Here is a 27,125-nt window from a genome sequence, read left to right as displayed (position 1 = left end):
ATAATATCATTAAATGCAAACTAAACAAGTCCTCGACTCAACAGTGAAAGATGCTTTTTATGTTTTTCCTGCCACATTAAAGGCAGGCAGATTTTTATGTCAGACAAAGATAATGTGAGTAAATACAAAATACAGTTTTTGAATCTGAACAGCTGTCCAAAACCCCCCCCAAAACAAGCCATTGTGAATAAGTTACTAAACTATGAATCAACACCCAGCTTTGGCGGCCAAACTGGTTGAATAAAAAAACGAATCACTTAGCTATAACCCATCTGACGTGAGCTAAGAAAACTGAAGTAACAACAAATCATCATGCATAAACCCAGTGTCATGTGCAAGTCTGGGTTAAAAAGTAATTGCTTAGATTTTACAACTATGATGAACTCCAATACGAGTCATTATTTAGACATGGAAGAAACAGACTTGTGATTGATCCTAGGAGTGCATGACCTCTCACAACAACTCATCCAGGAGGCCACAAAAGAAGCCAGATCAATATCTAAAACACTGTAGGCCTCACTTTGCTCAGTTAGCATTCCTGTCCATAGTTCACAATAATAATAAAAAAAGACACCCAATAGAGAAATTAAAGTCTAAAACCACCGTTGAGCAACAACAACAAAAGGCCCATCTATATATTTGTTATATTTGCAGAAAAACATAATCTGTAAAGCTCTAAGTAAAATAATCTTTGCAGTAACAAAACAAAACAAAACAGGGACTTTTGGAAGGTGTGCGTCCTGTAACATCTGGCATCAAACGAACAACATTTTGGAGAAATGACATTACACCGATTGTCAAACATGGTTGTAGTGTGATAGTCTGGGAAGTTGAAACTACTTTTCAACTTCCCAGGGCTGAAAAAAATAAAAGGTTCTGGAGGGGCCTAGTCAAAGTTTGGACTGAAAATTGTAATTTGTTGCTGCCAGTGGGGCACTGCCAGTTTTTAGGTTTGGGAGACAATAACATTTCACATACAGTCAGAACGATTATCCACCTTTAATAAATTAAACTATAGTTTAACAACTGCATTGTTAATTTACTCAGATTATCTCCGTCTAACATTTGAATTAATTTGAGAATCTAAAGCAAAAACAGAATAAATCTGAAAGCCAGACTTACAACTTTGTATAAGAAATCTCCAAAGCTAGAAAGTTGCGGAGCACTGCAATAAAAGGGTCTAAAATTGTTTTAGGGCTTTAGCAGGGCGGTACTAACTACTGGGGTACTGAGTAATAAGTCTTGATTTTCTAAGATAACAGTTGAAGCATTTATTGTTCAGCAAAAATTTATCTGAAAATGATACCACATTCTTCAACGTGATGTTATTGACAAATATACATTAGAGATGTAAAGCACAAATGATCAACAACACTCAGGTAACAATTTGTCCTTTCGATGAATATAGTATGAGCTCAAGATGTGCATAATCAGATCCTAAATAAATACTATACATGTTAGAAAGGTTAAGACAATAAATGATCACTAACCATTATGCATAGCTTATGAGGATATACATAATCTATTAACGGGTAAATTGAATGTTGCTGTCTCTAAGTAGAAATCCCAGCAAATCAATTTCTGAATTCCATGAGAGAAAAGTTTGATTAATGGAGCTCCAGAAAAAAATCAGTCATAAACTGAAGTCAGCCAAAGAAATCTCATAAAGCAGCTCTTTGTATGCAGTTGTTGGTCATTATTGCCAAAGTGCAAAAGATACCGGGACTTTATTAGCATTTTTTTTAATGAAAAGATAAAAAAACACATGCAAAATTAGTCATATTACCAGAAGCTACTTCAAAAGAAAGCATTAAGAGAACCAACCAAAAACAAACCAAACACAGAAGAGCGACAGTGAGGAGGACGAGCCAGAAAGGAGCCAAAACAAAGAGGGTGAAAACCTTGTCGAACAGTACCGTGACATTTATGCCCAGGCTGCTGTCTATTTTGGACAGCTCAACGTCAAATAGATCTCCTGGACGGAGACTATTGACCCCTGGGGCATTACCATTTAAATTTTCCGTGATGTTTTCCTGCAAACAGAGAACATGGCATCAAGTTGAATTGAACATGCAGTGAGGAAAGGGTGATCAAGGCCAAGTGAAGAAGATAAATTTGTTATTGGAGTCAGATGCATATCATGCAGTATACAGATTAAAAAAAAAAAAAAGGTGCTTTCCACTAACACCCATAACAGCAGGTCAAAGGTTAACCACAGGCAGTTAGTGGTGTCAAGCATCAGGCAGCTAATCTGTGATGCTTGTGTTCATGGGTGAAGGATTTGTTCCAACAAAACTAAAAGATGATTTATGGTTCTCTCAAAACAGACGACTATTATGTTGAGAAATGGCGGGCAAACATTATTAAAAGCACTAAATTCATAACAAGGACCGCACCTTTTTGGCCTTCACTTTCTCTTGACTACTGGAATAAGTCTCTTCATCCATGTCCGTATCCCCCCTGTCGGACTGCTCAGAAACCGGAGGAACTACTGAAAGTTTGACTCTTCTAGTTTTCGGAGGCAGAGCCGGAGGCGACTGATTCAGTTCAGCCTGTGGCTTCAGTCCTCGAGATTCGGTAGCGGTTTCAGAGGAGGCGGCAGTTTTCACTCTTTCCAAGGCCTGCTGAACTCTATCGCGAGGTGGCTGGTTGATTTTAGCAGAGCTGCTCATCCTGGAATCTTGAGAGCCGAGGCTGCTGCGCTGACGTGCCGGGGAGGAGGCAGACGTGGGAGTGCCGGCGCCGTGGAGAGGAAGACCGGGACTGACCATGTCATGATGTTCCTCTGATGACGGGTCAGCCTCTCGCTCTGGTCTCTGAGCAGGTTTAGGTGAATTAAAATATGATTTGGGTGGTTGGGGAAGAAACGGAGAAGAATCTGACAAAAGAAGGGAAAAGGGCAGTGATGTAAGCCTGAGAGGAACGTAAATAATCCGACATTTTACTTGCAACTTAAACAGATTTATGTCCCTACGTTTATCCTGATAGAGCCTCTCTTTTGGTTGTGACACCACCAGAGTGACATCATCAGGAGCGCTCTGAAGGATGTTAACCGTTTCATCGTGAGGATATCCATCCGGGTTTATATCATTCACAGATATCAGCCTGTCACCTGAAACAATTAGTCAGTGTTAACAGCAAAGTAATACAGCAAAGGAGTAATTTACAGCAGGGTATAAAAATAAAGTCTCTATGAACGAGTCGCCTACCAGGTTTCAGAAGTCCGTTCAGATCAGCAGGACCTCCAGGAGTGATGGAGCTAATGATAGTACCGAGGTTTGTACGGCCAGAGTTCTCCCCTCCAACAACCTGAAATCCTTCAACACACAAGCACAAATAGACTCACAGAAGTAATAATATTCCCTATTTTTTTTCCACATTACACACATTTAAACAAAGTTTACCACAAGCCATGTTCTAACACAGGTAAAAGAATGAGCAAAGTCCAGACCTAAGCATTCGTAACAATGCTTAAAAAAATGTATGTTCCCTTCCAGAGTCCATTCAATCCAACTGAGTTTAAACTATTTCAGCTCATTAGTGAAAGTCTATGTTTGTGATAAAAGTGCAGCTCATTTGAATGTTGAGAAACTCTCTTTGGTGAAGTAAACATCACAAATTAATATTGATTCTTACCCAACCCATATTTCGCATCTTTCTTTAAGTTTACAGTTGTAATCTCTCTCTTTAGAGATGGCAGCTCGTTCAGCTTTTTCTTCAAAGAATCTGTTCAATAAAATAAAATAAAAAGTAGCATTTTTAGTTAAATATATCATTGTCAGGAGATGCTTCCCCTTCTCTGAATTAGGTATTTCTTAATATTAGCTGGATCAACTGGAGGCTACCCTGACTGTATAAAAAAAACAAAAAAAAAAAAAAACCCAGTAACCATTAATCCAGATGAAAACAGAGTGGTGTTGAAGGACTCCGACTTCAGCACAACAGCAAGAATAAAGAAGAAATGAGAGACGTGCATGAAGCTATTAAATAGTGGGACTGCAGCCAAAGTTCAGATCCACAGGCCAGCAGCAGAATCAGAACAAAGGCTCAATTCTAGATTATATAAGTCAGATTTACAGACGTCTATTTTTGGTTTGTATCCAGATTGTACTGTCATGCGCGGTCAACTGACAGAAGAAAATAGTCATGTTTTAGTGCAGGCTCCCAAATCCTTTTTTATACATCATGCATACCATTAGCAGAAGCTGGAGTTGAAGGAGCTCCAGAGGAACTGTGCATACTGACACCTGTGAACAAGAGATCAGCCATTAGCGATTCGCTCTTTATTTATTGTACAGGAAATATATTTTACTGTTGATGATCAGGCTATGCTTGCTTTTAAAATAGTCCTGCAGTGCACTAGGAAAATATTTCAATACTTTTCTTGCTTTTTCTAAATAAAATGTATATAAAAACACATTTGTATTCAGGAAATATTTAATATGTATTATTTTTTTGGTTATTTTTAGTTAATTTAAGTAAATTAAGTTTGTTATTGAATTGAGGGACTCCGTAAGAGCTGGAATAAATTATTTTTAAGTAGCTTTGCTCACTCTTCTTATTGAATACTCAAAAAGGAAAAAACTTAATTGAATAGTTTCTTCTGATCCTGAAGAAACAATTGTTAAGTAGGTTTTACCTCAGTATAATGTGGAAAAAAATTACTTCAGCCATGTAAATGCTGGAGTAAGACAAAGATCCAGTCTACAGTTTGAGCAAGAATTTGTTTAGCTGAAAACCTCTTCATATATTTTCCATTTTTCTTTGCAATAATCTAAAAATGATTCTTACCAACTACATATGCTTGGCCATTGTCTTCAATGGAAGATGAGTCTGACTCCTTTTTGGACTGACTGAGGTGCCATGATGGGCTGTTCTGGAGAACTGAACCCAAAGACCTGAGGAATAGAATAGAATAGAAATACTTTATTCATTCCAGACAGGAAATTACTGTGCAGTTGCAGCATACACATACACACAGATCAAGTTACCAATAAAAAAATAAGTAAAATAAATAAATAAATAAAAAATATAAAAAGGATGCCAGTTTATCTATACAGCACATTAACAAAAGATAACCAAAATGCTTTACAAATTATTTGAACAAAAAAAATTTGAAGGAAAATCATCTGCTCTAACAAGGTCCCAGACTCCGTTCAACAGTTTTGTTTGAGCCTCCACAGAAGCTTGTGCTTTTAAAAAGACCTTGAAGCATTTAAAAAGGAACTGGTTGTTTGACTGCAGTGTAAATGCTTAAAAGGCCACATAAATATGGTGGGACAAGACCATTTTAAACTTTATAAACCAACAATAAAAGTTTATAATTGATTCTAAAATGGACTGGGAGGCACTGGATGTAATGTTGCCTTCAGAAGATGAGAGTGCTGCATTCTGGAAAGTTTGTAATTGGTGGAGGGAAGACTGGTACAGACCAGCATGTGGGGAAATGAAATAGTTCAGGCATGAAGTAATAGAGGGATGAATAACGTTCTCCAGATATAATAATATTAATCTCTATTCAAAGAGATAAAACTCCGCTAAATGTTTCTATGAAGGTTTCACAACTTCAGAGATCCGTTTGAAGCCAGAGGGAACAAAATGTGGTGGGAGGGAATGTTGTTCCACCTTCCAGTGTTAATCATCTTTGATTGTGCTGAGTACTGAACAAGGGAGGCAAAACTAAACAACTGAAACCAAATGCAATATAAAGCGATGTGCTTTACACAACTGTTTCTCAGAATCCAGCTGTTTATTTAAAATGTTTGAAGCAAATGAATGCATTAGAAGTTCCTGGCAACGTGAAATTGACAAGCCCTAAATAAACCAGCAAACGCAGAGCCAGGTACAGTCTCCCACAGACACAGGGGATTATGTACCCCCACACACAGAGATTCCCCCCAGAGAGTCAATTAGGCAGAGGTAGAGATTCGTCTGTTGTGTCTCTACAGTCAAAGCATAGGTTAGGTTCCTGAAACAAATCCTCACTTAATAATCTTACTGTGTGCTAAGGTCAGCACAAAGGGGTTTAAAGGAACAACCCACAAACACACACACTGGACTAGACCTGGGAGGAATGGATTTTTTCACAACAAATCTGACTAATAATTTTCCCCCCTCACTTTGTTTCTTAAAAATAAATGACAAATGACAGAAACTTAATTTTTTTTTTCAATTATTTCTTGTGGAAGTTGACTTGAATTTAAAGTTGAAGTAAATGCAAACTACAAAATATGCTTGTGAAACAAGATGATAGGGCAGGTTGATATCACTATGAACTACAAAAACTCAGAGTGCATTGGTATAAAAAACAAAAACAAATTAAAAAATAAAAACTTGATTTTCCAAAAAATAAAGTGTCATAAACAGAAAATTTGATTAATTGCCCAGCCCTACTCGGGACCCATCTAAATAAGTAACTTGGAAAAATGATTCATAAAATAAAGCTGTAAAAATTCAATATCTGATTGGTTCTCCTCAGCATATGCACTTTTGTGTGTTCAAAAAAAGCATTTACCTCTTAACATTTGCATTTTATTTACTTACTTGTCCTGAAGATGAGAAATTGAGTCAGTGTCTGAATTTGCCCGCTGACGCTGGAAGTTGGAAGTTGCCTGGTTTAACTGGGGCTGGGTCAATCTGGCATTTGACGAACGGAGCAAATCCAACACCGGGTTCTGCTCCAGCTCCGACATCTGCGCCAGGTTGTGGTGGGACCGACTCATCAACCGTGGATTGGTAAAGGCAGTGGAGGCTAGCGGGTTGTAACCTGGAAGGTGGAGCTCATCGTGGATTAATACAGAGCCGGCCGGCGTCTTGTTGAGAGCCACCTCCGAGTAGGAGATCCTCTTCAGGTGGTCCGGGTTGGAGCGCGTGGATAAGCTCTGGGCCAGGCTGACGGGCCGTGCTATCCGGGCTGATGCGTCTCCACCCTGAGAGTCTACGGAGTACTGCGTGCTGCTCAAGGGGCAGTTCTCTGATGAACGAGAAGATGAAATGCAAAATATTTTCTACTCATTTCCAGTGGAGGATTCAGAACCAAATTGGATTACTTGGGTAGAAATTTGCTCGTTGGAGGTTTGTACTTTTGAAAGTATCCGAGCCTTTGAGGTTAAGCTTTATAGGAGGTTTTTACCCGGTTGAATATTCCCAGCCTTTTATTCCAGTTACTTCTAAATTAAATCGCCTCTGCAGATTATATGTCCTGACAACCTTTAAATATATGGCAGGATTAAATGGTGTTTTTGTTTGCAAATGTAACATTTAAACCCAGTAAAAGATGATGAATATCAATGGATGGTAAATGACGCATGGTTGTCTGAATTCAAGTTTGGAGAGAGGAGAGTAAAAGATTAAGCCACTTTCTAGAAATTTAGACTGGCAATGTTACTGGACATGTTTTATTCTATAACTGATCCTTTATGACAGCTCTTGCAGCCTTTATTCTGCGAATGTTTCCATGGAGTTGGTGTGGTATAAGGCACAGCTGTTGTAGTACAATTGTTGCTCATATTTTTGATAGTCATTACTAAAAATTGCTACATTTTATTTTTTATATTTCTCAACCTGTTTTATTCAATATGGTACACACAAAGATTGATTAATGTTCAAAACTAATTTCAATATGCAACATCTGAGATTGATGCTAACTAAGAGGTGATTTCACTGCTTTTTAAATAATGGTCTCATTGCTTTCAGCAGAGACCTCTCTCCCCAGATCACCGAAGCTGCAGTAATACAGAGTTTTAAAGTTGTGTTGAAACAATAGCTGTATTACCGCTGCACAAATACAAGCCGACAGGTTTGTAAGCTAGCCACATTGATTTGCAAATTCCATCTAGGTAGATGTTTAGATGTTTGTGACTCTATGCTTCAGACATACCGAGATCCTGCAGCTCCTGGTTGTTTTGTCGCGCCTTCGACTGCAGGTGGAACTTGTGCTGATCCGAACACAGCTGCAGCAGATACTGACACGTCCTGTTGCTGTCAGTCTGGAAAAGGTGTTTGACCTCATCTGATGTGTTCTGAAGGCAAATTTTCCTTTTCTTAAGGAAGAAAGAAATAAACAGTAGACAAACATTTAATCTAATCTTTCCAGAAAAAAACTGATATTTATAGAGATTCAAAATAAGAGACAAGTGCGCACTGCAAAGGAAATCTTCTTGGTCTCCCTCCAGGGGAACCTCAGCGCTGGGGTGCGATTTCCATTAAGGACTTCAAAAATGAGCACGCCTTTGGAGTAGATCCCCAACATGACGCCTGACTGAGACCTCTTCTCTGGAAGGACTCGATGGAAATGGACTCCATACTCGGCCAGTTTCTGGCTCGCCTTTAAGGCAAACAACACGGAGGGTTCTTAAATGTTAAATACCCCAAAATTAAAACACACACACAAAATAAATAAAATAAACAAATCAGTAAGTAATTGAGACAAATAAAAGATCCACAAAAAGGTCAAATATTAAGAATTAGCAAATTGGATTTTCTATATAAACCAAACTCCATTTATAATGTATGTACTTAGTATTTCTTAGTAAATATTTATATCATTAAATATTTACTGAGCTACTAAGAAATATTATCAAATATTCACTAAGAAATACAATCATTATCTGACTTAGTATTGTGTTTATTTATTTATTATACATTATGGAAACCAAATAGCAGTAAGTTTCAAATTCAATGCATTAGAGCACTTTATATATTCATATAAAACAATCCTAACCTTGAGAAACTCAAACTCTGCCTCTGATTCTGATGCGCCATAGTAGTTACTGTGAAGTTTAGGCAGTTCTTCCCGGAGAGTTGTCTGGTCCACCTTATCCAAGATGGACACTGGCAGGTAGTGCTCCAGCCTGAAATACGTCTTCCCATGAAGCTGCAGCACAGACATTAACACCTGGTTATAATATCATGTGAATGGCTCCTTTTGAAATACATTTACTTGAAATACATTTACTTGTTCTCATTTACTTGTTCTTACTAGCTGCATATCAGTAAAGATATGTGAATTTGTGAGGTGGGATAAGAGGGTAAAACTCAGTTCCAACTCAGTTTCCATTTCCATTTCAACCACTGAAAGATGATCTTGGTTACCTCAGGTTGGTAGTCACCAAATTCAGCCTGCAATGCCAGGGAAGCCAGAAGCAAGGCATTTTCTGTGTTGCAGCGCATCCTTTCCTCCAAGATGTCCTTCCTCAGTTGTAGGTAGTGCTGATGTTTGGTCATAGCATGTCTGTTTTTCACACAGATTTAAGAAAAAAAAAGTCAAATAGATCTTGATATTGTATATGTTAATTGTGCTGTCCCAGGGAATCATATATCAGGCAGCAAAGTTACTCACTCAGAGTAAAAATATACGCTTACTGTATGAGGTTGACATCATCGTGGAAGAATTTGATCCGCAAGAAAAGGTTAAAAGGCACGTCTGTTCTTCTTTTCTTGGGATGCTCCTTCCATCCATCAGGAGCTACTTTGGTGAGCTTGGCATCGGGTTCGACGAAGAAAAACTCAGTTTCTGTGTGGGAATTTTTTTACAAAGACAAAATGGATTAAAGTAGGTGACAGATTGAAAATGGAAAATAAATCAGACTGAAAAGACAAAGTAGTGTCTGATTGTGATCTCCGTCAATAATCTGATTAGGTGGTAAAGAAAAGGAGGCGGAATATAACATTTTTATGATTTTTATTAGTAAAGATGCTGACAATCATCTCATTTCCTTTGTGGACAGATGATTGGTTTGTGTTGATCCCTTAAAAATCCAGTAGAATAAACTCATCTTTCAGTTTATGTAACAAAATATGGAAATGTTTAAGGGGTGTGAATACTTCTCCAAAGCACCATATATTTGTATTAAAGAGAGGATGAATTTAGTGTCAAGACAGATAAAAAAAAAACAAAAAACAGATCTCACAAGACCAGTGACGGTGATTAAAATGACAAGAGATATACAACTACAAAATCCCAAAATCTCCAAATTACCTTTGAGGTATGCAAGGCCAAAGAGATGGTGCTCCACGAGGCCGATGTGAGCCACCACCATATCAAAAACGTCTTTGCAAACTGCCTTCAGGTCACAGCCCAGCTCCAGTTTTTGCCCAGTCAGGAGCACAACACCCACCTTCCTCTGCACTTCTTCCACCTTGCTTCGTTTTGGTTGCTAGGGATGAAACGGCAATAGTTACAAAATGGATAGTTAAACTCATATTTGAAGAAAGAGCGGAGCTAAAACCTCACCATGAGTGACGAAGGCACGGATAAGGTTACCGATGGCTCACTGGCCATCTTCACAAACTCGGGTCCATGAAAGTTCTGTTGGTAATGCACAGAGAAAAAGCAATCACAGAAAGCCATATTCGCTCAGTTTATATTTTGCAGCTTTTCGTGGCTGTGCACAAACTCAAGTTTCCAACTGGTAACCCCAACATCCTAAATCACATTAATTAAACACACCACAAACATGTGAGGAAGAATGTCTCACACATGGATGTGTTCCCAACATCAGCAAATTTGTTTTTACATTTACCAACAAACATTTTTTACTAAATTTGCAATAATAGACGGAATAAATCTGAGCAAACTCTTAAATTCCCACATGTATTTACAATTAACCCCACAAAGGCCGAAATAAATTAAACACTGCAGTCGGCAGCTTTTGCAAAACATCAAATAAGCACGGAGTCAACAAGTTTGTGGCAAGTGAGCTTATGCAATTTAAATTTGTACAAGAATCATCAAAAACTGCATTATAAACAAACTTCAAGCTGCTTGCATGTGGGGCGAGGGTAAGCTGAAAGGGAGGTGTATAAATGATGGCTTTTAGGGCTTTCTGGATTAGTATCTTAAAAGCTGTCTTTATGATGGATTGCAGTTATCTCTTTAGGTGCACATCTTTAAGCACTGACTCACAATGTATACAAACCTTGGTTTTGCGGAGCGATAGAGGAGCGTAAAGAGGGTCCTGAAGGTCAAGTGCTGAAGCCTGAGGTTGGAGCAGGGGGTCGTCTGCAGAGTAGAAGTTGGCCCTGGACAGCCTATTGGCCAGTTGCGTCTGCAGCCTCTGCACCTCCTCCTCTTGCCTCTGGAGGAGCATCTCGGCACTTTCATCAGCAGGCCCTTCATTTTGCCTTACGGGAACCAAACATTAGTTGGTTAGCTCAGCAGTTTCTTATGTGATTGATGCCTTGTAGGCAGGCGTCTGTGGCAAACTGCACACAAGCTGCACAAAATATAGGATTTTTTTTTTTTTTTCCAGCCCAACAGGGACGGGGGAGCAACAGAGGGACAGATCAAAATGATTTTCTCTTTGGGAGAAGGCATAGCAACAGCAGGCTGTTTAGGCCTGTGATGCCAGGGATTAGAGAGATCAAGAGGACTGAATGTAAATGTCACATCAGATGACCTCACTGTTGAGGCATGAGGCGATCCTGCTGTGCCACACCAGCTGTGTGTGGCACAGAGGACCAAAATGGGACAGCTTTGTCTGATGATGCACTGCTGACTGGAGGGTAGGAAGGGCAGATACCAGTTGATCATCATCATCATCATCATCGACAGACAGACTCATTAGTCGACACAGGCTCACTCAGAAGCATCATGTTTTCTCAGGACAGGAATGTTCACACAAAAATCAATAAATTAACCCTGCATATGCAAAAAGCAGTCTATTAATAATATTACCATTTACTCAGAAATTCTGACTTCCCAATACTCATTAAGAAAAAACAATAGATGACGCCAAGTACATCCAGGAGCAGAGTGGCTCATACTAAATTGGTTCTGGGTGTGTGTGTGGAATTTGCATTTCCTTCAAGATGTGTTTGCATTTGATTTTCTTCCTTGCAAAGTTCAAAGTTGTGTGCTACTCTCAATTCTGGCTTATAAATTAGTGTGCATGGCTTTGAATCTCGGTGTTATGGAATAACCAGGATGAATCAAATGCCCAGACAAAATGAAACCTAATATGGCTTTAAGATTTATGCCCAGTTAGAAATAGTTTTAAACAAAGATAAGCTCAAAACAATTCAGACCCTTTAAACTTTTTCACATGTTGCAATATTACAACCACAAGTGTAAATTAAGATTGTTCAGCCATGCAGGAGACCAGGAAAATATGAAGGAATGCTGCTGCTCTGATCAAGTGAGACTAAAATCTAACAAAATGTTGCGCTTAGCAGGAAGTCAACTTTGCACATCATCTCAACTGGGGAAACATAGTAGTGGCAGCATCATGCAATGGGGATTGCTTTAGTACAGCAGGAACTGGAAAGCTAGTCACAGTTCATGGGAAGATGGATGGAGCAAAATACATGGCAACCTGGGAGAAAACTGTTTTACAGCAGGTTTCAATGCATGCATCATGTTCCTTCCACTTCACAATTATGTTTTACTTTGTGTTCACCTGTCAGAGAAAATCTCAACAAAACAGTGAAATCTGTTTCTCACACAACTACATATACCTTTTAGAGAGCAAATAGGGGTTTGCTGAAAAGGATCAGCGTGAAACAACTTCTGCTAAGATTGAGTTACCCTGAGTGGAGGAATATAAAAAACAGCAGTAACTTCCAGGGTGTCAATTTGTGACGGACAATACGTCTTCTGATGCACAGCTGCACCGGGCCTGTGTTTACTACCTGTGTCTCTGTGAGTTGTGGCTTCTCAGAGACGGGGCGTCTTGTTCTGCGAGCACCAGCTGGGAGCCGTACTTCGTCACCTCGCCGGGTTTCTTAGCTGCAAGAGATGTGGGAATATTAGCTGCACAAGCAAGCACAAAGCAGCACGTTTAGTTTGATCAATCTAACACACCTCTCACGACACCCACAAGGTGATGCGATTAAACTTGCATGAACATGTCTGAGCAGAATCGTGGTTTCAGAACACTTAAATCAGGCAAAGCCGGGAGTATGAATAAAATCTGCTGACATCCACTGAATATGTGTGAGTAAAGTGACATGACGTTACAGCAGCACACTAAGAGAAATTAAACCCTGTAAGCTTTTCTGTATCTCGGTTGCCATGATTTTAAATATATTTCAACAGAAAAGGAATGAATAAATTTAAAGCAGGGTTTCGTTTTGGAATTGCTTCTCAACTCTTCTCACTTGTTAGTTTAATAATTTGATATATGTTTAAAGTAAGTATATAAAGCTAAATAAAATTCATTTTTGCCTCTTTGTATTTTTGATGCAAAAACATTGAAAGATTTAAGGATTGTTTACCTAGCCTGTAGTCTGGATCTGAAGAGGCCACTGATGGGCTTTCACTAGATGAGCTGTAGTCACTGTGGTACCTTTGGTGGGTGTGAACAGGGTCTGAAAAAATAACATTTTTCTCAGTAAGAAACAATAAAACAATCATGATCATGCATCAAACATGGGGAAAACACAACCATCATGCATATAGCACTACATAATGATTACACTGATGTGTTTGGTATATTTTTATGTTAGGATGAAGCTGATTGCACTTTCACATCAAACAGAAACTCCACAACAAAAACCTCGTCGCTTTTCATAATGGGAATTTCACAAACAAATTGATGAGCGACTCATGCTTTCATCCCCAGAAGCCATTCGAAAACACATTTAGACTTTTCTGTAACACTGATCAAGACAGCACACCGGAGAACAAATACAGGTATTAGTCATGCTGTTGGTAAACACTGCTAATAAGAAGGAATATGAAGCTCTACAGGAAGGTGGATTCACCCTACAGTAGGCGTGTCTCTTGTCAAGGTTTTTAATCAGGGTTTTAGCGTTTGACTTGCTTAACTGGTAGAACCACAGCAAGCAGAGACCAGCTCAACACATGTTTCCTCAAAGGTATCGCTTCATAAACCCTGCAACATTGAACATAACTCGGATGCAAGAAGAAAACGCAAACAATAAACTTTGAACCCTAACCAAAGTGTCATGTGTTTTTCTGCTAAGTTCACAGAACCTGAAAGTCCTGCTCCTCGGTGTCAGCTGCACAGCCTGAATAAACCACATTCTTCAGTCACCGCTCAAGAATTTCTGTTCCGTTTCACAATACAGCCGAGCTTTCTTCTCTTCATGACGACAATGGTTGTTCAGTTCGGCAAACAGCTTCAGGAAGCGCATTTAAAGTAAATGCAGCTGAAGTGATCTTAGAAGCAGGACAGTCACCTAAGATAATTTTGCCTGTCCTCTACTGCAGTGAATCATGAGTTCCCTTTACACAATTACGCAGTTGAAAAGGTTCAGAGGGTGGTTCATTTATCACTTTTCCCATGCAGTTAAGACAAAAAAAAAGGGTAAATTTTCCCAAAAACCAACAGACTCATGCAGTTACCCACACATGCAGTCACTTGCCCAGACAACCTGATATGGCAGTTCTTTAAAAACCTAATGGGTGAAGAAAAAATATAACGCAGACAAAGAATTAAACCCATTTAGCTCCTACCAAAAGGGGATTTTAAAATGCATGTAAGTGAAAAAAAGTTTCAATTTCATCTTAACATTTATTAATTTGAGCTTATTGAAGGGGAGTAAAGTCAGGGAGTCAGTCAAAGTTGACAGATTGCAGATTAAACAGAAAACGTAAGTTTTCTCATCAAAACTACTGCTGGTCAGCTGGCTGAAATACTGCTGCTATGACTTTCATCATACTCACAGAAAAACCATCTCACCCTTTTTAAGTGAGCGCTGTTTTATAACTACACTGTTCTTGTTAAAAGCTGAAAGGGCAAGCTACTAATTAAAGCGCATTAAAACAGGTTACATGAAATAGCACTTCCTTGTGGCATTATTTTAAGTTTCATTCCACAAATGTAAAAAGGAAAACCTCACCCTTCCAAAGAAGTTCAGATGAATGGAAAAAAAATAGTTTTGGTTTTGTATAAATTTACTTTTAAGCATCACATAAGTAAGTATATGTCTATTTACAAAATTCACAATGTTTGTGGAATCCTGTAGAGACCATTACAATAAGGTTTAGGATAATTTAAAATTACATAGTTAGCTTAAATAGTTGCAAAATATTTAATATCTGTTATTTTTTTCCTAACAATTTCTACAGTACAATCTTCAAAGTAAGGGGCCTATGAAATAATGACGGCAGTGTTGTGATTACACTGACTCAGAACAACCATCCCGCCTCTTTCATCTACAAGTCTCCTTTTATCATTTTCCATACTGGACCTGACCTCAGCTCAAAGCTGCATAACCTGCTGCCGAGAGCCGGAAAAGTCCAATAATCTTAGGAATTCCCTCATCCGCCATGCATGACTCCAATTCCAGCTTCAGGGTAGGCGAGGAAAAGTTTCTACTCATTGAAGGCTAAAGCATTTTTGGGGAAAAAAGGGGGGGAGGGGCTGGAGTTGTCAAGGTGCTGGAAGACAAAGAGGCGGCCAGGTAGAAACATGCCTCTGCACATACAGGCAAGTGGACAACACAAAGACTTGCACAAAGGAGGAGGAAAAGAAGCTCTGAGGAAGGCTCTGTGCAAACCGAGACAAACGCCTGTGCCATCACTTTTCTGCAGAAAAGAACAGAAGCAAAAAAATGGGGAACTCTGCCAGTTAACATCCTCAACTCCTTAATGTTTTGAATACACATATCTAAACCTTCCAATTTTCCTTCTTTTGTTTATTCCAAACAAAAAAAACTGTTTCTTTGAAAACTGATTTTTTTTAAATAAACTATTTCTACTTTTCTTTGGGGAAAATAAAAGCAAAATAAAAATGTCATGGTATTCTGTTTAATACACTGCGCCACTGCCACCTATGGCTGTGGCTTTATGCCGTTTTAGCTGGGCTGGTTTGGAGCCTGTGCCAAATCCTTCACCAACTCTTTCCATTCTGACAGCCCAGGAACTCAAAGCAGCTTGAAGGTAAAAAGAACCATACCACCTACAACGGTCCAAATTTATTATGCTGACCAACGGATGAAAGTCAAAGACAGAAAATAAAAGCATTTTTTTCAATCCCCCCCTTTTTGTTTTATCCACTCCTTGAAAACACTTTGATCAAACTGAATGCTTTTCCAGACTCTGTAGGAACCTTGCTTTTTCGTGGCCTTCAACAGAACAACTTGTATTCTTAAGCTGCTGTAATTTTAGAAATAAAAAAAATAAAAAATCACGCCCCATCATGTTCATGAGGTGTGTGTCCCTAATGACGCACAGGTATTTTGCAAAGGCAGACTAATACTGTGTTGCAATTTTCAAGTTCAATTGAAAGTAGTGGTTTAAATTTGCCCAACTAAATATAACCAATCTAACACATACTTTCGGCAAAAGTCGCCAAGTTACTCCAAAACAATATAGTGCTTAAATTAATTAAATTATTACAGTACATAAAAAAATATGGAGATATCCTGATTTGCTAGACGTTAGAAAGTACATCTGCCACTTAATAATAATTGCTCATAGAAACAGAAATATCAAACTGTAATGTTAAGGATGGAATAAGTCATTGTGGTTGACGTTTCTGTGAAGCTCAGTTGTTTTCATTTCAGTGAACACAACATAAAAATACATAATTTGTGTATTACCTGCATTATGAAAAGAAATGTCAATTGGTCTCTGCAAATGAAACCTAATTTGCAAAAGTATCAAAAAAATATTCCACACTTTTTACCTAACAGTAAGCAGAATTTCTTCTTGCATGGTGAAGAACTACAAATGCTCAGCTACTCACAGTGTAATAACTACCACATCAAATTTTAAGACATATTGCACAAGTAGTCAGGACCTACAATGTCCTTCCAGCAGTTCTACACTTGAATTCTTGTAAAGTATGAAATGTCCTGTCGAGAAAGAACTCTGCTTTGTTTCTGCCACCTTCGAGAAAACAGTCTTGGTCTTTACTTTTGCCATGGTGCAACAGACTAGTTTTTCACATTTCATAATAACTTCTGCAAACGGCGATAAAAGTTCAAAGCTCTATATACCTTGTATAAGTGTTTAAAAGTGCCAATTAAGTTAATAGCTGAATTAATCAAAAGGTAGGTTGGACTTCTGTCAGTTGGAGCTGAACCAAGCAAGGTGAGGAAGTGTTTGCACAGCTTAGGATGAGGCTAATTTTAGCCAATTCATGTAAAATTCGAGCAGCATTTGCATAAAACCTGTGCTGTGACATTGCAGCGATGGAAGAATTTAAATAAGTTATAGATAGCATTCATAAAATACTGAGCATGATACTTAGGGGCTTTAGTAATCCAATACAATCTCATTGAAATAAGTGTAAAAATCTTCTCTGTTCTGATGTCTTGCAGTTTTCTAGTAACATCTTCAAATATTTACCAAGAAACACTAGTGCTTGAACCTACGTCAAGTAAAAGGTTGACTAGCTGTGTTAGAGTGATATATGTTTAACAAGCACTGTAAAACGCAAAAACATTTGGTTTTATTGAAAACTGTATATTCAAAAATGGGACAAACATAATAGCCATAGTTTGATTACTTCCTTTGTCGTGTATATAAAAATGAATTGTGTCTTAACAACATTTTGTCACATCAATGCGGGATCCAATTGCGATCAAGAAGACGAGAAAAGAAAGGCCCCAAGGCACATGTATAGAAAATAATGCTGTATTGCTAGTATAAAAGTAGCTGCCAACAAAGTCGGGAGGCTACAAGTAGACAGTAAAAGAAGTGGTGGGGGTCTGGAAAAAATAAGGCAAGGAAAAGAAAGTATAGAAGAGAGCAGATTAGTTTATGCCTGTTTGAACCCTAATCCTTTCTTCATAGTCACCAGATGACCTTCAAACCCACACAGGTACATGTGAGTCAGTGACTAAAAGCAGCCTCCCTATGGAGCTTTTACCAAGAATACAAAAAGCTTTTGAGAGAAAAAGAAACTCTGGGGGGCTTTGTACTAGGTAATTACACAATTGCAGCAATTGTGATTTGCCCAAGCATGCAACAGTACAGTTTTTTCCACTACACCCGTTAGTAAGCAAAAGAGGTGTATCAAAGGAATAGCTGCACATAACACGTGTGACAATAAGGTAAAGGCTAGAATTATGCTGTTCTTTAATTAGAACAGTAATTTGGGTGACCTTCGTGCCACTGACTTGTTCTGTCTAAACACCGCTGAGCGGCCATCGTAAATTATACTCCCTTCAAGCCAATAACCAGCTCTGAACCCATATAGCAGTTCAACTCCTATACACAGCTGGTAGCCAAGTGCCTGGCAGTTCACATCATCCCACTGTGGTCCACATTTCTCTCAATCTGTCAAATATAACCAGCTTTAAATTGCCAATTAATTACACTGTCTAATTTGCCATTTTTCCTACGCTGAATAACACTGACGTAAAAGATTAAGTCTCATGGCTGAAATAAAACATCACACGGCTTATGGGTTGAAATGCTGAGGACCACAGTTCAAGTTCAGACAATGTTCTGCTAAACACTTAATACACAATGATTACATGACCTAGCTATGGTGTTTCACACAAAAAAACCCATATTGTGCAATACAATGACAAAGCATTTGTTATGAGGGATATGAAGCAGTGCCTGTATTCAAAAGGTAGGTGGTGAAAGACTTTATGTACGTTTGTGCCTTTTCTGTTTTTTAGCGGCGTGTAACCGGTGACAACCTTCAGAAAATGCTAACAATAGTGTGTTGATTTAGACTTAGCAGGACACCCGTCAAACGTTAAGAACCTCACAAAATTTAAACAAAGGCTTCCATGACTATCGTCTGAGACTGATGGTGTACAACCATCAATTTTGTGAAATAAGACACCCAAAAATACAAAGACACTATCTAATGGAAACAAGATGCTACAAAAAGAAAAAAAAAAAAAGAAATCTTCCAAATAAAAAAAAAAGCTATGCAATTAATATTTAAATAGGCATTCAATAAATTTTGGAGAAAACTGATTTGCGTTGTTTTGTTTCATTTCTTTAGGTAAGAAAACTGATTTTTATTTAGAGGAAGAAGAAGAAGTAGTCAAAAAGGGTAATCAATAGATAAAAAATACAACAGGAAATGAAGGAAATCCTGTCTTCACTTGGGATAGAGTAATGTTCCAGGCAGGAAAGATCTCAAAGGGACTGATTACTGTGCAACTGGAAAGTACTCACACTGCTTCACTTTTTCCACATTTTCACATTTGAATAATACCCTATTCAATCAATGTGGGTAAAATATTTTTGCAAAGTTATTAAAAAGGGAAAACCAAGAAATCACATTTACGCCTGTATTCACAACCTTTACTTAATACTTAGTTGATCCACCTTTGGTAGCAATTCCATCCTCCAGTCTTTTTCAATAATGCAACCAGCTTAGCTCACCTGTCTTTAGGAAGCTTGGCTCAATCTTCTTTGCAGTTCTTCTCTAGCGCCATCAGGTTGGGTGGATACGTCTGGGCAGCCATTTTCATATCCCTCCAGAGATGTTTAATGAGTTTCAACTCTGGACTCGGGCTTGGTCACTCCATAACATTTCACAGGGTGGTTATAAAGCCACTCTTTTGAGCTCTTTACCATATGCTTTGGATCGTTTTCCTGCTGAAAAAGTATCCATCCGAGGTCAAGATTCTCTGGAGTAGGTTTTGATTCAGGATGTCTTTGTACATTGCTGTATTTATATTTCCGTCTATCTTGACTAGTCTGTCAGTTCCTGCTGCAAAACATCTCCATGAAGTGATGCTGTCCCCACCTTGCTTCACTGTAGGAATGGTATGGCCCTGGTGATGAGCTGTGCCTGGTTTCCTCCAAACATGACCCAGGCATTCACACCAAAGAGTTAAATTTTTGTCACATCAGGCCCGAAAATTTTGTCTCTCATGGTTTTAAAGTCCTTCATATACCAATTGGTAAAACTACCGTACAGAGTGGCCCGATTGGTGGATTGTTCATCTGGAAGGTTCTCCTCTCTGTCCAGAGGAATGCTGGAGCTCTGTCAGAGTGACCATTGGGTTGTTGGTCACCTCTCTGATTAAGGTCGTTCTGTTCCTGATTGCTCGATTTCGACCAGCTCTGGGACGAGTCCTGCTGCTCCAAACTTCTAAATACCAATAATGAACGTAATTGAGCTCATTGGAACCTTCAAAGCAGCACAAATATTTCTGGATCCTTAGCCAGATTTGTGCCTCAAGGCAATCATGTCCCAGAGGTCTATAAACATTATTTTTTTTATTTTTTATTTCATGCTTGGTATTTGACCATTTTCAACTGTGAGGCCTTATATAGACAGGTGTGAGTTTTTCCCAAATCACGTCCAATCAGCTGCATTTACAGCAGGTGGCCTTTATTTAAGATGCAGAAACATCTCAAGGATGATCAGTGAAAACAGCTCAAATTTCATCTTTATCAACAAAGTATTAAGCAAAATGTGTTTTCTGACTTTTACATTTTTAACAAACTTGCAAAACACTCAAAAACATGTTAAATTGCCGTAACGGGCATTTGTTAGAAGATTTTTGAGGACAGATTTGTTTAATACGACCCGTAAGAAGGTTGAACTGAAAAAATGTGGAAAAAGTGAAGAACTGAATACTTTCCAGATCTACTATATTCATAGGAGACTAGAAATGATAAAAACCACATATTTAAAAATACGGTTGAAAAAATGTGTCATGTGCTGAGCTCCTGACTAATGACAGTCCCAGTACACAGTAAATTCTGAACAAGAATAAGTTAATGAAACACAAATAAGTAAAATAATTGTTTCTTTTGAATAACACTGCTGTAGAACAAAGTTCAAAGTTAGAATACAGGCAGTTTTATTACTACCTGTATTATCCAGCTGTACAACAATAAGGTAAAAGTTAAAAGCATCTTGGTTTTGAGATGATGCTCTATTTAATAAGGTGAGAGACTCAGACACAAAGTCTCACAAGTTGGCTGAGATTCTAGCAGTATATTGTAACGTTATTAATGACCCTTTGGCAAAAAGAGTGCTTGTTTTTAATCACAACTACGAAAGCCTGGTTTAAATAAAGCTATTCTGCAGAAAAGGAGCAGTAGCACACATTTTTGACAACAGTCTTATCAGTACTTGGTCATGGAATAACTTGGGTAAATACTTTACTAGAAATTTGCAAATAATTAAAAAATATAAATACTATGAATAACTACTAAAAACACTTAAAATGACTCACTTCTGCATTTTTGAAAACCCTCTTAACATGAAGGAGTTATGAAAATCTCCCTCTCTAGAGCTGAACTCAAGGATCTGGACTGAATCAAACAGTGTGACAGCAGAAGATTCACAGTTGTGCAGAGCACAGTCCATATACATTTCATTCATGACAGCATTACTCACCGTTTACTGCCTGTTGTAGTGCCTGGAGTTTCCTCTGTCTTTCCTTGATCCTGTCATATGCGGCAGGGAGTCCAGAGCCGACAGACAGGGCAGAGAAGTGATGAGGCATTCTGCCCTTCAGCTCACCAAACTCATAGTACCGATAATCCACCTCCTTGGCCACAGACAAAGGTGATTTCCGCCTCCCCACAGAATGCGTGCTTAAGACGCTGCTTCCTCTCCGGGCATCTTCCAAAGCTCCAAAACGAAGAGCTTCTGGGTCAATGTAAGCCAAGTCCACAGAGGAAGCCCAGGTCTTTCTGGGCTGACTCGGCCCTCTGTCTGTGACTTGGTAGGGTAAAGACCTGCGATCCAGCTCCACAGGCCGTCCCTTCATCTGGGGGTGCAGCGGGTGCAGATAGGGGTAAGAAAGCTGGTGCTGGAGTGAGGGGCCTCTGGGGTAAAGATCTGTGGAAGAGTCCGAGTTTGTGTGATAGTCGGACAGTGAACTGTGGGGAGCTGCACCCTCGTCTCCCTTCAGCAAGTCCTGTATCGGCAGCGAGCCCATAGATCGACTGAGGCCCCGGTTAAGAGCCGCTTGCTCCTGAGTTCTGGCTTTGTAGCGCTCCAAAACTCTGGGTGCGGCACTCCTCCCTGAGAAAGAAAATGTCGTTAACTTTTGAAGAACACAAATTAGTCACATGTTTAAAACGCTGAGTTACTCATTCTTTAAGTATCGGACAGATATAAATAAAAAAAGACAGATGTATTCACAATGAGTAATTAGCTCTGCTATTAATTACTTTACATTAATTTAAAATGTAAAACCAGTTAAATGTTCCCAATTTTTAAATCTGATATTCTAGATGACGTAAATGCAAAAACAAGGCAATAAATGTAGCAATCAGAACAACCTTGCAAACTTGCTCCAGATGTTGGTCTTATAACCTAAGCTAGAAGTCTACATGAAGATGTTCAAAAGAAGTGAACTCAGGAAAAAGTGATTATTAGCTTCCATATATTTTTCATCATTTGTGGATGGGAGCCTTTCTACGCTCCGGAATAAACGGTAGGGACGCTCAAGGCAGGTTGCTATTTTAAGTTTACTTGATTCGGACGTCTTTTTCTATCAATGGCTGTTCAGCTGCACAACTCAGATGTCACTGCCATATGGCTTTTAAGACAGTGCCTTGCCAAAGTATTCATACGTCTTCATACTGACATATTTCAAGCCCTGCTACAATTGTGCCACTCTAACAAGAATATGCAATGATCTAATCCATTCCATTATGGCTGTTTGTTTAGGGTCGCTGTCCTGCTAGAGGGTGAACCTCCATCCTAACCTCAGCACGTTTTTTTCCACTCTTGCTGGGTATTCATTTCTGTTCCTACTAGCTCTGATGCTGTTTCCGTCACCATGTTTCACTGGGAGGATGGTGTTGTTCAGTGTGATTTACAGTCTTTTCCATATTTTTCCCCTGCCTATGACCTGACTAAAAACAACTTTTTAGGACTGTATTCAACAAATTCTTTCTTCTCATCACTCCTTCATTTTAGGTCAGAACTATGGAGTACACAACTAATAATTGCCCTGTTAACAGACTGAGCAGTGGATCTCTGCAGCTTTCGGTTATCTTCTTTGCTGGTTTTCTGATTAATGCTTTTCTTATCAGTCCTAATTGCTGATGTGCCTTACTCCTATTTTCAGAAGAAAGACTGAGCATTGCTCCATGAGATGTTTAACTTTAGGAATAATGTTTCATAACCTAACTCTGCTATAAAACTTGCAGACAACTTTACTTTACTACTACTGTCCTGCCTGTGCTCTTCACAGAGACAGCTGTATTTATATTGGGACAGTTTGCTGCTCTGTAATTCGTTTTGGGGTATCAGAGCAAACGTGACAGAATACAAATGTTTGCGATACTTTTTTTATATATTAAAAACGGTGTGTGTTTCTAAGTTAAGAACCTCTGGAGAAGTTCAAGGGGTATCAAAACTTTTGTAAAGCAGACATACCGTGTCTATCTGGGCAAAAAATAAAAAATAATCTGAAACCTGAGCAGCAGCTACAACTTAAAACAACTAGGATGCAGGAGGGAGTGAACTGCTCCATTAGAAGAAAGATACTAAGGAATGGAGTGATCCTCTTTTGCATGTACTTTCCCTGGGGCTGCATTTTGTTCAACCAGACAAAGCGCTGATACAAACAGCAGACCAGCAGTTTCACTGGTGACTCAAAAATATGAATCTAATCAATATCATGCAGTGCTTACATAATCTGGAGTGCGCTCTGGCTGTCCTTTCCATGGCCTGGAGAAATGCCGGAATGCTCAAAAACCACCGAGGAGGTTCAGTCATATTTTCCTGAACTTAGTTTAAATTAGAGGTTTTGGTGTGTTATTCCTTGTAGGTCTTTTCTATTCTAAAAGTCATTCCTCAGAATATAAGTTGTGGAAGCTGCATTTATTTGCTTTGCTGCTACGAATATGTTGAGCTAAACTAAGATCTTGAAGGGAAAAATACTCCCATTCGTAACTCAATGAAAAGAAAACAGATCATGAAGTTATTAGTTTCACTCCATTAACGCCCATCTTCAGGAAAGTTATATTACAACCATCTTGCAACCATCCAAAAACGTAAAGTACAGCTTAAACTTAAAACATATCATGCGTCATACCTATCTGACTTCATAAATGGTAAGTTTTTATGGCCGACAATGCCAAATACAACAGAAGGATCAAGCAAAAAGACCTCGATTATAACTCCATATGCCACTGCAGTGTGACTTAGGCAACTCAAACGGCACAGAAGACTTTAACTGCTTTGTGTTCATAGAGTGTAAATGTAGCTCATTTTACCAGATGGCAAGCCTTTGCCTCTCAACCTCTCTCGAATCTCCTTACTCCGCTCTGGAAGAGATTCTCTATCTGTCACCAGACCATCCAGCTAAGAAAAGAAGAGTTGAAGAAACAATAAAATGATAAGATGGTAGAACTGGTGGAGAAAAATTGATCTTTTAATGACAGAGACTGAAGTGTGTACCTGAGAGAGACTGCCAAGCACCAACCGGACCAGTTTTCTAATGTAGGAGAAAGGAGGGTCACAGGTGGAGTTTCTGATGTGCTTGCTGCAGATGTCCAGCACCGTGCGTAGCGACATCCGACTCAACGTAATGTCATCAGACATGTTGAGCAGTAGGCCGTTGAGGTGTTCCCCCAGCTTCATGGGCTGCACAGGAAAACCAATGAAGAATGAAACCATTATCAAAGGCAGGGCTTTTATCTGATCTGATAGTGTAAATCACCATTCATTTTCTAAATCATCTTGTATGCATGACTAAAAGTACCTTAGATAAAAAGAGTAATCTAGAATGCATTTTAGATAATAAAAAAAAACAAAACGTAAAATTATAAGCATAACTCTAGTGACAAAAAAGTAAAAAAAAATTCTCCCAAACTGATCATAAAGGACTGTAAACCCAAAGGTCTTTATGGGAGGTAAACTCATTCTTTTGTAAAAGCAATTTATTTATCTTCAGAATCAAAGGTTTCAGTAACAACTGTTAGCTTAAAAGCTTATGACATTCACATCATCTGTGCTATAATTCTATCGTATGAAATAAGATGCAACTATTTCAGTTAAAGCAGGTATTTCATAGGATGCCTTTTCCCAGAATAAATGACACATCGGAGTAATGTTCAAATTCCTTTTCCTGATATTTTTAGTTTTACCTTGAAGGAAATAGATAGAGGGCATTCCAAGAAAACAGTTGTCATTTAGTTTAAGCAATTTGGATCAGATTACATTTAGGTAAACTAAATGGTGACAAAAGTAGACGCTACGTTTGTTTCATGACACGTGTTGCAGTTGCAATGAAGTCAACCTCAGTGCTAGTCATGGTGACTGTGGGAAGCATTTCCTCATAAATGTCGATGTGTTTCGCACCTGACTGACATGTCATGAAGATGCGGGGAAAAACCCGACCACCTTCATTTTGCAAGTACATTCCAGACAGCATTTCCAGGTAGCACTTTTTCTCGTCAAGATTAGACTTTAAGATAGCATCACGGGGGAACAAAAATAAATATTGGTACACGTTGTTATGAAGCATCTGGACTGTTTCCAAGTTTTTACTCGCTGTATTTGTGACAGTGTAATCAGGCAAGCAACAAGTTTAGGCTGGAGTTGCAAAAATATTAACCAAAGGAAATAGTACTACAATAGTTTTGCTGACAAACGGCAGATATTAGATTCTAAAGTTTTTGAAAAATAATAAAAGAGGTTTTTAAATATTGACAAAAAAGAAGCCTTTTTGGTGTTTATTTGACTTATGACGTCTACCTGACTTTGAGGGATCTGATAGTCTGCTCCCCAAAATAGTGTCATTCCCAGTGAATACATATGCATCTGTGGAGGGAAAAACAACAATTAATAAATCTATCTGTGCAAAGAAAAAAACAAAAAAACAAAAACAAAGACAAAACAATCTGGTGGAAATGGAAAAAAAAAACTTAAGAAGGTTGATGGCTGTAGACAAAAACAAGGTTCAATTTAGAAGAAGTAGGCACAACAAACAAAGAGGATTAAAGTTGAATTAATTTTCCACACACAGAACATAGATGAGGTCTTTCACGTTAAATCCCAAAATCGTTTTCCATTTTCCTGTTATTACCCTCTACTCATTGCTTTGGAGAAAAATTACTTCCCCCGAATGTTGGGCTTGGTAGAGGAAAGAATAATTCAGGGATTGCCAAAGAATGCACCGTACCCTTTGAGGTCCTTCAGGAATAGACGGAGTGCAAATTTAAAGACACACTAACACTTTCAGAAAATCTGTAAGACGAGACAGTGAGGAATTAAAGAGAGCACAGAACACCAGGTTGAAAACAGTAAAAGAAAGCTTCGGCTCTTGCAGCTGACATGTATTTACACTCAGTCTTAAAATGAAGGAAACGGATTATAACTTCTGCACTGAAATAACTCAGCTGGAGAGGCAGATCCAGCTTTGGAAAACTGACTCAGCACAAAGCTGTTTGAGGTTTGTGGGGCTGAGCCAAAGATGGGTTTTCAGTCATGCAAGCTTTCAGTTATTCTACCAGAGTGGCAGATTTGAAACAGGAGGGCTGAAGTGAGTCTTTTAACTACAGACATGAGGCGTGCTTCCTCAGAACTTTGGCTTCTGCCAACGTGTCAGTTTGGCACTTTATGTCAGGACAAGTTCAACCAAACTATGTCTACCATTTACATACACATACCACTAAAAATAGATGCACAACTGACAGTCATTTACAGCTAGGCCTGTCACGCTAACAAATTTTGCTGGATGATTGATTAATTGTCTAAAAAATTATTGCAATAAACAATTATATTGTTTCAATAATGCACGCGATTTCCTGCCATAGAAATATACACTTTATTTTCAAAAGAACACATAACACTGGAACTGATAAACGAAATAAAACAACCTAAAAGAAAAATAAAATGGATTCTCAGTCTCCATTAACAAAAAACATACTTGAATAAAAACTAAACAACATAAAGCCAAAGTGGAAATAAATACTGCATTCAACCAAAAACGTGCAGATTATTAAGTCTGTATACTATATTGCCCTATTTTTTGCCCCTATTTTCTCCTTATGACAATCTTAGACCGTTGGCCGATCTAAGATTGTCACTGGTGATTTCGTAACCGATCATCATGTAATGTGATTTGGATCGTCGTGGCCGCTCCAATCTAAATCAGGGGTTTTCCCCGACTGGGAGCTTAACGCAGTCTGTTGAATGTGGCAGGTAGCCAATCAGAAAGCGCTTATTAGGGGCATGCCATAGCAATGCATAAGGAGAGCAGTACTGACTTGCGAAGCAAGTCAGTACTGCCTCCATGCATTGCATGGCAGGCACCTA

General features: G+C 38.7%; 1 protein-coding gene across 5 annotated transcripts in view; it reads right to left on the bottom strand.

The window, feature by feature from the left end:
* ptpn13 (protein tyrosine phosphatase non-receptor type 13) overlaps nucleotides 1-27,125 on the bottom strand; it is a 51,099-nt gene that overhangs the window by 9,685 nt on the left and 14,289 nt on the right. For 2 of the 5 annotated variants that reach the window (XM_017307985.1, XM_017307986.1), the window contains exons 4-25: nucleotides 25,563-25,628; nucleotides 24,264-24,449; nucleotides 24,080-24,167; nucleotides 21,240-21,872; nucleotides 13,216-13,308; nucleotides 12,631-12,727; nucleotides 10,920-11,124; nucleotides 10,235-10,309; nucleotides 9,980-10,157; nucleotides 9,364-9,514; nucleotides 9,094-9,232; nucleotides 8,723-8,875; nucleotides 8,144-8,326; nucleotides 7,880-8,042; nucleotides 6,544-6,973; nucleotides 4,792-4,898; nucleotides 4,194-4,247; nucleotides 3,637-3,726; nucleotides 3,210-3,317; nucleotides 2,975-3,112; nucleotides 2,397-2,878; nucleotides 1,902-2,033 (exon numbers count right to left, since the gene is read on the bottom strand). In XM_017307985.1, the coding sequence (XP_017163474.1) occupies nucleotides 1,902-2,033; nucleotides 2,397-2,878; nucleotides 2,975-3,112; nucleotides 3,210-3,317; nucleotides 3,637-3,726; nucleotides 4,194-4,247; nucleotides 4,792-4,898; nucleotides 6,544-6,973; nucleotides 7,880-8,042; nucleotides 8,144-8,326; nucleotides 8,723-8,875; nucleotides 9,094-9,232; nucleotides 9,364-9,514; nucleotides 9,980-10,157; nucleotides 10,235-10,309; nucleotides 10,920-11,124; nucleotides 12,631-12,727; nucleotides 13,216-13,308; nucleotides 21,240-21,872; nucleotides 24,080-24,167; nucleotides 24,264-24,449; nucleotides 25,563-25,628 (3,951 nt within the window). The remainder of the gene's footprint in view (nucleotides 1-1,901; nucleotides 2,034-2,396; nucleotides 2,879-2,974; nucleotides 3,113-3,209; nucleotides 3,318-3,636; nucleotides 3,727-4,193; nucleotides 4,248-4,791; nucleotides 4,899-6,543; nucleotides 6,974-7,879; nucleotides 8,043-8,143; nucleotides 8,327-8,722; nucleotides 8,876-9,093; nucleotides 9,233-9,363; nucleotides 9,515-9,979; nucleotides 10,158-10,234; nucleotides 10,310-10,919; nucleotides 11,125-12,630; nucleotides 12,728-13,215; nucleotides 13,309-21,239; nucleotides 21,873-24,079; nucleotides 24,168-24,263; nucleotides 24,450-25,562; nucleotides 25,629-27,125) is intronic. The other 3 variants (XM_008424542.2, XM_017307987.1, XM_017307988.1) reach the window with 3 other exon arrangements.

The sequence above is a fragment of the Poecilia reticulata genome, linkage group LG12 (genome assembly GCF_000633615.1).
Source record: "Poecilia reticulata strain Guanapo linkage group LG12, Guppy_female_1.0+MT, whole genome shotgun sequence".
Classification (NCBI taxonomy): Eukaryota; Metazoa; Chordata; class Actinopteri; order Cyprinodontiformes; family Poeciliidae; genus Poecilia; species Poecilia reticulata.
Note: the sequence above shows the minus strand (reverse complement) of the source record. Positions and strands in the feature narration are given on the sequence as shown.